This window comes from Corylus avellana, chromosome 2 (assembly GCF_965113065.1).
Source record: "Corylus avellana chromosome 2, dhCorAvel1.hap1.2, whole genome shotgun sequence".
NCBI classification, from domain to species: Eukaryota; Viridiplantae; Streptophyta; class Magnoliopsida; order Fagales; family Betulaceae; genus Corylus; species Corylus avellana.
In genome coordinates, this window is record NC_142491.1 from 7695675 (window position 1) to 7706447 (window position 10773).

The following is a 10773-nucleotide window of genomic DNA, read 5'->3' on the forward strand; positions in this document are numbered from 1 at the left end:
ATTGTGTGAGGCTAAAATAAGAACTCCCCATAAAAAGCAGATTAAGTGTTCGCTCCCTTTCATGGAGAGAGGTTATTTTATAGTTAAGATTTTATTTTGGTGTATATAATGGTGTGACCGCACATTCACCACGTGATAACATATACATTGTATGTGTAAAAGCAGGTTTCCGCCTTTTGGATGTGTGTAATTAATGGATCTGAAAGTACACACTAATGATAGTTGTTTTGTGAGTGTAATGCAATTACTTTTGAGTTTTGGCCCAAACTCATAAAATAATGCCTTACCTCTTAGTTTTTGTGCTTGAAAGTCTACACACCTAACCCTTTTTGATAGAAACTTCACTGCAATCATTACTGTCTTCAGTTTGATTCTTCTTGTTATTTTAGTCTGTCAATGGAAAAGCATGCTCATCGGCACCTTTCAATACAATATCTTAAGTCTATTTGTGAATGTAAAAGACGTTACTTTCACGCTCCTAAAGGCACCAAGCCTACCAGGGATGCTCTAAACGCAGCAAAGGATGGGTTTGCTGTTGGAGTTCACTAATAACCATAGTTACTACAGAGGGTGGTGGGTGAAACTGTGAAAGTCTATGGTCGAATTCCGAAATGGGAAGCGTCCATCGGCTTAGGTGTTGCTAGTGTCATCGGTAAAGCTATGTTAGGCTATAGCTTAACCGGCTTGAGAAAGTGTTTGCAATTTTTCATCATCTGGGTCTAAACTGGGTATGCTTGTTAACGTGTTTTGAGAGGCATTTTTTGTTTTTAATTTGAAAAAGTGTTATGATGTGATATAAAGGTGAAAACTGTTTTTGTGCTTTGAATTGTTTATTAATATATTTGTCTTGGGAACAGAAAACAAGAAATTTAACAAACATTCCGAGCTTGAAGACCGACAATAGGACTTTAGGTTGAAGTTTAGTGTAATATAACCCAATTCTAGATGAAAAGCACATGGTATAGCTGCCCATATTCAAAATAACAACAAAACAAAGATAATCATCATCATCATCAGCCTTGCAGTCAAACTCATATTGTTGTCAGTACAGCCTTGCAATTGTGCCAAGCCACCTCTACCAAAAGAGGAAGCCAAGAATAAAGAAGGCATATAAAAACTAACTAAACTACACGTAAAGGAGGAGAAAATAATGGAAAAGAAAGAGATAGAGAATAAAGGGGAAATTAAAGAAAGAAAATTGCACATGCCATTGAAGCCATGTAAGGCTTCTTCCTTCCCCTGCTCCTTTCCAAAAGAGAGGTTTGTTACTTGCATTTCAAGTCTATGAATTCCTTTTCCCATGAACATGAGAAATAAATACTAAAAACCAAAAAGCAATTATTAGATAAGTTGTTTGCATTGGCGACTCTTTTCATTCACTTGTACAAGCACCCTTATCCTATCTCCCATGGCTTCCCTTCTGCAACTCCTCTGTTTCCTATCCACACATTGTCTTCTTATCTGTGCCATCTCCACATCTAATCAAACTCCCAAGGTAACACTTTGAATAGGGTTTTGCATCAAATTACAGTTTTCTCTCTGTTTTTTTCTGCTGATAGAAAGATCAGTAGACTTTGTTGACTTCTAGCAGTAAAACTTTGTTTGTTTCTTGGCAGCCTTATGTTGTTTACATGGGAAGTTCATCTTCAAATAGTGATGGAGATGTTCAAGTTTCAGAATCAGCTCATTTGCAATTATTGTCTTCCATTATTCCAAGGTCATCATCATCATCATTATCATCACCATCATCAATATTGTCCTTTATTTATTTTTTTGTTGCAATATTATACTTATAAGTTTCCTTTTTTCTTTTCTTCAGTGAAGAGAGTGGGAGAATATCTTTAATCCACCATTATCATCATGCTTTTAGAGGGTTCTCTGCCATGCTTACTGAGAATGAAGCCTCCATCTTAGCTGGTAATTAATAATTATTATTTTATCTATTTTTTAAATACTTTTCCGCTTTTTATAATCTTTTGGCAAAGACAAAATGACATATCTGGATTTGTCTGTTGCTAAAAAAAAATATATCAATAATGCAAGGTTATGATAGTAATTTTGTATAGGGCATGTATTCTTCACTTGTTAATTATGTATATATACTTTTTGAGACAATCTTTAATTTGTGTCTTGTATCTGTGCGCACACACACAAGACAATACAAAGTAGGAATGTCAAACGTCCCTAATTATCGACGGTGAATAGGGTTTAGAGAATTTGAATCTTAACCTCCATAGAACTAATTACTTCTATTTTATGATAATGGATCAGGCCAAAAATTATCACCCTTGTTGAAAAACACACTTGAATAAAAATTTGTATGCTTATATATATATATATATATGAATGGAAATGTGAAATTAAGCAGGCCGTCCTGAGACTGTATCCGTCTTCCCCGATTCTGTTCTTCAACTCCATACAACACGTTCTTGGGATTTCTTGGAAGAGAATTCAGGCATGAGGAGGGCAACCCCAAGATATAAGCATGGATCAAGTGATGTCATAATTGGGATGATAGACACAGGTAATTAACATATTTAATTATATAGTTTTGTTGATGTTGAAGAAACTTGTATGATTTTTTTTTTTTTTTTTTTTTTAAGTGTGATATGATACTATAAAGTGGTAAAATGGTGGTCTAGAGTGGTAGCTAAAATGAGCCACAAACATGTAAAAATTCTCAATAAAAAATGAAAATGAAATCTATTAACGGTTAAACTGTAATTTTACAATAAACTGAGTCATTTATCATACCACGTGTCAATTGACGATTAGTTGTGACGGAGACTCATATGTGCATCTAATGATTTCTGTGAAATAGCTGACGACACAGATCATTTTGAACAGATAACTTATGAAATCTTTAAAGTACGAACTTTTGATACGTAAGGATGAGTTCGGTATAAATGTAAACCACACAACGAAAGAAGTAATTTTCCTCTTATTATAACGAAGAAGGCAGTTGATTCAAGTTCAATATGGTGAGGGGGAAACCAGTTTAGTAGAGAATTTGTGGTAGAAGGGGTAGCTGCAGTCTTAACCATGACAAAAGAGAAGAAGGGGTAGCTGCAGTCTTAACCAAGACAAAAGAGAAGAAGGGGTAGAGGACAAAAACAATAAAGTATAGAGGATGCCTGATAACTACGTTTATGTGTAAATTCATTCTTTAAATTCAAGAAACTAAAGTATGATTCCATATCCAATGCCTATATATATATTGAGGTGCAGCATCTCTAGACTAGGGATAATAAACCAGTTCAATACAAAAAAAAAAAAAAAAAAAAAAAATCAAATCAAATCAAATCAACCAAAATTGTATGTTTGTTAATGTGTTTTGATGAGTGTTTTTTTTATTTTTGGTTCAAAAAATTGTTTTGGTGTAGTATAAATATGACAACTGTTTGTAGAAGTACAGTTATGGTTTTTAAGGAGTGTTTTATATTTAGAGTTGTTTGTTAATATTTTTATCTTAAAAAAAATAAAAGCATTGATATTTTGAATGTGTTGTCTAGGGATATGGCCGGAGTCTCCAAGTTTCAATGACAATGGAATTGGGAAAATTCCTTCAAGATGGAAAGGAGTTTGCATGGAGGGCCCTGACTTTAAGAAATCCAATTGTAATAGGTAAACCATATATATATATATATATAAATATTCTCTTATTCAAGTAAACTTTAAGCTCTAAAGATACTTGTCGTCTTAACCAGCAGATTCAATGAACTTACAAAACATTCTAGAGAAAAAGAGTACTCTTGTTCTGTTGCAAAGATGCTAGTAAAAAAACATGGAGCAAAAAGGTGGAGCAATGCTATATTTTACTCTCGCTTGATTGTACTGATGTGACAGTGTTTATTAGCATTTGGATCAACCATTGTTAAAAATAAAATACAAGAACTGATGGACAGTGTCACATCAAGTTAGTGGGATAAGAGTAAAATAAGAGTGTAGTACTATATATATAGCATTTCTAAAAAATGTATTAAGTAATTCTACTCTTCACACACCCATTTATTATCCTAATTTATCACATTCATTTCACATAAGTTGAAGTAGCGTGTTTTAAGTAGATTTTCTCATGTCAACCACTTCAAAAATAAAAGAAAAACTACTTAAAACACACAACGTCAATTAGTTTATACGTGAAGAGTAACATTACTAAAAAATGTATAGCGTGATAAGGAGAAAAAGGAAGACGTCTCTCTTGTGTGTCATGATATGATCTTATGGAACACATATTTCAATTCCAACTATTAGTTTTAACGAAAACTGGACTCAAGTCAAATCCGTTGTTTGGTGAGACAACATTGTTGTTGGGGTACATTGCAGGCTGAGGCGGAACCATCTATTGGCTTTGGGGGCTGGCCCAAGCCATAGGATGATCCCAAAAAAATAAAAATTTAAAAAAAATTGACCTTTAAAAATTAAATTTTGCCCCCCAATTTTTTTTTTTTTTTTTTTAAATTTTATCGCTCCCAAATTGCAGGAAGTTGATAGGAGCAAGATACTACAAAATCCCACTGATGAAATCCAACGGTAACAAAACCAGCCCAGCCAAAACCTTCGGCTCACCAAGGGATTCTGTAGACCACGGCACCCACACAGCATCAACGGCAGCTGGCGCGCCGGCCGCCAACGCCAGCTATTACGGCTTAGCCCGAGGCACGGCAAAGGGCGGCTGGCCGTCGGCTAGAATAGCGTGCTACAAGGCGTGCTCGGAAGAAGGCTGCGCCGGCTCCGCCATCATGAAAGCTTTTGATGACGCACTTGATGACGGCGTAGACATAATATCAGTTTCCGTTGGAATGAACTCATTATTTGAAGCAGACTATTTAAATGATCCCATTTCCATTGGAGCTTTTCATGCAGAGCAAATGGGTGTCATGGTTGTCTGCTCTGGAGGGAATGATGGTCCTGATTCTTTCACCATTGTTAATACTGCTCCATGGATCTTCACTGTTGCAGCTTCTAATATTGACAGGGATTTCCAGTCCTCTGTGCTGCTTGGAAATGGGAAAACTTACCGAGTAAGATATTTTTATTGGAAAAATGAAAAATCAAAGTTTACCTGATTTGCAATTAACTCCATCTGGTATCAAAATGAACTCAAAAGTCTATAAAATATGTCAAAAAAATAATTTAGTCCTTACAATCAAATTCCGTTCACTGTCTTAACAGATTATAATAGCTTGAAACATTAGAACCAATAAAATTGTGATACTTATTCTATTTAGGTTAGTGTCAGACTAACGGAATCTGTTAAATTAGTGGACGGAATTTGAATGTAGAGACTAAATTGTATTTTTTGTATACCTCAAGGATCTTTTGATTCATTTTGATATCATGGGGATCTAATTGTAAATCAGGTAAACCACAATGACTAATTTTGCATTTTTCTTATTTTTATTAAGAGTGCGTTTAACACTGCGATTTTACTTACTGTAAGTGCAATTTTAAACCAAATTGCATCGTTTGGGAGTGCATTTTTAAAAATTGTGATTAAAAAACGTAGAAAATCTGCGTTTTCAAATCACAGTTAAGGGATATGTTTTAAAAAATGTACAATTTTAAAAGCCAAATTGCGTTTCTAAAAATCGCAAGTTTTCAAATCGCTATTTTTAAATCGAGTAATGTTATAAGTAAGACTTTATCTCTGCAAAAGTGATGTGAGGCTTTTAAAAGCATCATTTGATCAAAATCTAATAGTTATCGATCTGAAATTAAATGGTGATTTTAAAAGCTACATTACTTTCGGAAATAAAAAGGGTTAAAAGTCCTACTTATAGCATTATATTTTTAAATCGCAAACCTGAATAGACTCGAAAAATGCAATATTGGTTATTGTCTTGCTACATTTTTTGTAATTTTGCAATCCAATTTCTTTGTATCCATGTTTTTGTAGGCTTCTGCCATTAACTTCTCAAACCTGACCAAGGGGGAGACATATCTTCTCGCTTTTGGAGAGGATGTTGCTGCTAAGTATACCCCCGCAAATGAAGCAAGGTAGTCTTGGATCATTATTCTTTCACTATATATATTTCTTTTATCTTTTGAAAATGCATAATGATCATGATGTCTCTCACTTGATTGAACATATTTAGAAGTATCAAAATTGCCAAATTATCTTCATTAGGGAAAGATCAAGTTTATTCCCTAGGTTTTGTTGCGATTTCAATTTAATTTTTAAGTTTTCAATTTTGACAATTACGTGTCCAGAGTTTCTACTGGTTTTAAAGAGGTTTTTCCGTCAACTTATCCTCTAAGTAATTAACAATATGTCATGTCAGGCCTATCAATTTTTAATTTAAAGTAATTGTGCTACGTGACACGTACTAATTGGGACATGACATGTCAAACAAGAGTCACATAATATTAATTTATTGGTCTGACATAACATACTTTTTATTGATTGAAGGATAAATCTATTTGAAATCGGAAGAAAACCTAAAGACCTAATTGTTGAAATTGAAATCATGTGAAAACCGAGGGACTACATTTGATTTTTCCCTATTCATTATATTGAACCCAAAACAATTAGAGGCCAATTGTGTGTATATATATATATATATATATTAAATCTCCCTCTAAATAATCTGCTTAATTTTCTTCATTGTCTAATTATGAAGAACAAATCCTCTTCACAATAAACTGCAGAAATTGCTATCCAGGATCATTGGATCAAAAGAAAGCAGCAGGGAAGATTGTTGTTTGTGTTGACAATGACTTATCTATTTCAAGAAGAATCAAGAAGTTAGTTGTGGAAGATGTGAATGCCAAAGGGTTGATTTTTATCAGTGAGACTGAGACAGGTGTCCCTTTTGATTCTGGGATTTTCCCATTCGCACAAGTTGGCAGTGTTGAGGGATTGCAGATTCTTAACTACATTAATTCCACCAGGTAATTAAACATTTATATATCTTCACTCTTTTTTATTTGACTTTATTAATTTTGTTGACATTCTCGATGTTCCTAATTCCCTTTCTAGCCACCTTTCTCACTCAGAGGTGATCAACTCTTACTCTTTGTGCTTTATTGTCCCCCAAATAATATTTTAATACTTCCTTCGCATTCCTTCTAGTGGGCTATTTTAATTAAAGGGACAAACATTACAAAATTCTCATTAACTTCAACGAGTTTTGAATTATTTATAAAGTTCAAAAACTCTCAATTAAGGGTATCGAACTTTTAATTTATTTCAGTTACTCCATTTCATTACATTTTTTCGTTAAATCTCTTCAAAATTTTCAAAATACCCATATTTTTTTATTATAAAAAATAAAATAAAAAATTGTAAAGATTCAAAGATTAATTTTTTTTTATAAAAAAAAAATTGGTATTTTGACAAAAATTAACGAAAAATCCTAACGGAATGAGGTAATTGAAAGAAATTAAAAGTCCGATACCCTTAATTGAGAGTTTTTAAACTTTGAAGGGTAGTGTCAAAACGAGTGAAAGTTCATGAGGGTTTTTTTAAGTTTCCCCTAATTAAAATGATCTAATAAATGATGGAGACAAGATTTGAACTCGTAACTTTTGCTCTTATACTATATTAAACCAAGACTTGTCCTGAAAATTTAAACTAATAAAAAAGAAAAAAGAGTGAATTTAATCATTTAATTAATATTTTGACCGTTATTCTAAATGATTGGGACATTTCTTGAGCTATATATGAAACTGGGGTGTTTGAGTTTCAATCCCGGCACACTCATTGTTGTATTCCTATAAAAACAGGAACCCAAAAGCAACAATCCTTCCAACAGTTGAAGTTCCAAGACACAGACCTGCACCAGTTGTTGCATATTTCTCATCCAGGGGTCCTGCCCAGCTTACAGAAAACATTCTCAAGGTTATTTTTCTTTCTCATGCTTCCATCCAAACATATATATGTAGCATATTTATGTGTATTTAACATGATTTACTAGCCTACATTTCTGATTTTAACCTTAATTAGTTTAACATTGATTTTGGCATTCAGCCTGATATAATGGCTCCAGGAGTGGCCATTTTAGCTGCCACAATTCCTAAAACTGAACCTGGAAGTGCGCCAATTGGTAAGAAGCCACCCCTATTTGCCATAAGATCTGGAACATCAATGGCTTGCCCTCATGTAACTGGTGCAGCTTCATTGATCAAGTCAGTGCACCCTGGATGGACTCCTTCTATGATCAAGTCAGCACTTATGACAACAGGTACATTTCAAAGGCAGGAAATTTACCAAAATCTGAATCATGCATCTCCGTTAAGGGACGGAGCCAGAAAATATTATGGGCTGGGCCAAGGCATAAGCTTAAAAAAAAAAAAAAAAAAGGTTCAAATTTCAAATTTTAATATTCTTGATTGTGGACTTGTGCTTGTTTATGGTTAGAAAGGTAACAAGATATATAATATAATGCTCGAGAAAGATAAAATTTAGTGGGTTGGGACAAATCTCAAATGGGTAACTTGTTTAATGGGTTAAGGCCAAAAGTAAGGTTAATATAGTTTTTAATAGGTAATGGCCAAAAAATTTGAGAATGGGTAACCATAGGTTTTAATGGGTATGGCCCAAAAGATTTGTTGGGTAAGAGCATTTACTGGGTGGGTCCTACATTTTTATTGCATAAAGCCAAAAAAAAATTAATAGGTATGGCCAAAAAAAATTGTGGGTAGGTGCCAAATTTTTTTTTTTTTTTAGCTTGGGGGTGGGGGGCATTGCCTATACCGGTCTCCCCTCATTCCGTCATTGTCTCTATTTCATTTAAAATATATAATATTCATTTTATCATTGAAATTTAAAGTTTGTGCATTTAATTTTGTACATGATATCATATTATTTAAATTTTTAAATTTCGTGCTAATATTAAAATCAATCATGGGCGGTCCCCAAATTTTTTATATATTTTTTTAAATACATTTACAAATTAACTTTTGCCCCCCCTCCCCCCCAAAAGAATTTTTTTTTTTCAAATTTTGCCCTTCCAAAACTAAACATTCTAGTTCCGACCCTGATATTAATGTAAACCATTAAATGTACTAACTTTAAATCTAGATATTACGTCTGTCTACCATTATCAAACAATATTGTGGGTATTATTGCATTGAAAAACTCAACATGTTATTAAAGAAGCTAGCATTTAAAGGCTAGTAGTGTTCTTTTAACAAGAATTTGAGGCAATGTTCATTAATTCAATAGACCCATCAATTCCACAAGAGTTGATTTGCTTCAAGTCATCTACTATTACTGCAAAGTTTATTTATTTCTTGGCATATTTCACATTTCATAAGAATGCACTTGAAAGGTATATAATGGTTTCATTAATTTTCTGTCTTTCTTATTCTGCAGCAACTGTGTACAACAACATAAGGAAACCTTTGACAAACAGTACGAACAACTTTGCAAATCCACATGAGATGGGTGTCGGAGAAATCACCCCACACAAAGCTCTCAATCCAGGATTGGTCTTTGAAACAACAACAGAAGATTATCTTCAATTCCTGTGCTACTATGGTTATTCAGAGAAAAACATAAGATCTTTGTTAAACACCAACTTCAACTGCCCAAAAAACTCCATTGAAGAACTCATCTCAAATATCAACTACCCATCTATCTCCATAGGCAAGCTCAGCCGGCATCAAACTGCCAAAACAGTCAAAAGAACTGTAACCAATGTGGGATTATCAAATACCTCGTACATTGCTAAACTGCATGCTCCTGCGGGGTTGGTGGTGAAGGTTTTTCCCAAGAAGCTTGCTTTTCTTGAGGGTGTGAAAAGGTTGTCCTACAAAGTGTCATTCTTTGGCAAGGAGGCTCCTGGTGGCTACAATTTTGGATCTCTTACATGGGTTGATGGCCGACATTCTGTCCGTACAGTGTTTACAGTGAATGTTGAGTAGTTTGAGAGAGTGATTTTGTAAAATAAAAATGGTGAAATTAAATTATATAAATTGGATTTTTTTTTTTTTTTTTTGGTGAGTTCATATTTAGGATGTACCAATAATGGGGTTGGATCTGCTACACTTGGCATGAAGTCTTTGAGATTTTTTTGTAATGGATAAATATCTAGTCCTCAGAGGAGACAGAGGCCTATAGATGAAAAAAAAAAGGATAAGTACTGAAAGTGAATGAATCATTTCCTTGTTTCTCTCTCTCTTGGACCAGGTCTCCTTCAATTGATTGAGCCACATAAGCAATAAAAATCTTAAAAACTAACGGGTGGCCGGATCACCTCTTAAGGTGGTTGGTTTCTCAAAAGTATAGTTAAAGTATGTCAACCACCTTCTCAATGAAGTTGTCAGCTGCCTTAAGTTGGGGGGAGCTGACCACCACCTTATCCTTTGAGATGGTGGTCGGGCACCTCAAAAATGTAGTAAGATCACCCTCTAACTGCTTTCTCAAAGAGTAAAATGATGGTCGGCTACCTAAGAATATAGTTAAGGTATGTCAATTTCCTTCTCAAAGGATGAAGAAATTGTCAACCAGCTCAATGTGTGGTTGGGGTGAGCCGACCACCACCTCACCCGTTGAGATGGTGGTCGGCTACCCCAAAGGTGTAGTGCAACAACTCCCTAACTCTTTATTAGTAGATGTTAAGTGTTAGTGATATGATACATCTATATGAGAGTAATTTATTTTTAACACATTTCGTTATAATTCTTTGTAATCTTATATAAACTTATCGGGATACTAAATAAAGTAAGCATAATTTAATTTCAAACCTTATGTTTGAAATTAAATTATTTACGCTGCTAATTTATAATTAAATGCTAATTAACAATATAAATTAGCAGCGAAAATAA

The 10773-nt window shown here is 33.9% G+C and overlaps 1 protein-coding gene across 1 annotated transcript; it reads left to right on the forward strand.

Moving 5' to 3' along the window:
- The first annotated feature begins 1250 nt into the window (after window positions 1–1250).
- On the forward strand, window positions 1251–9912 carry LOC132167129 (CO(2)-response secreted protease). The gene is made up of 11 exons (XM_059578029.2): window positions 1251–1495; window positions 1617–1717; window positions 1820–1917; window positions 2369–2524; window positions 3513–3624; window positions 4484–5024; window positions 5900–6000; window positions 6652–6894; window positions 7729–7843; window positions 7973–8186; window positions 9320–9912. Exons 1-11 carry the CDS (start codon window positions 1409–1411, stop codon window positions 9868–9870), a joined length of 2319 nt encoding a protein of 772 aa, XP_059434012.2. The 5' UTR covers window positions 1251–1408; the 3' UTR covers window positions 9871–9912.
- Window positions 9913–10773: the final 861 nt, after the last annotated feature.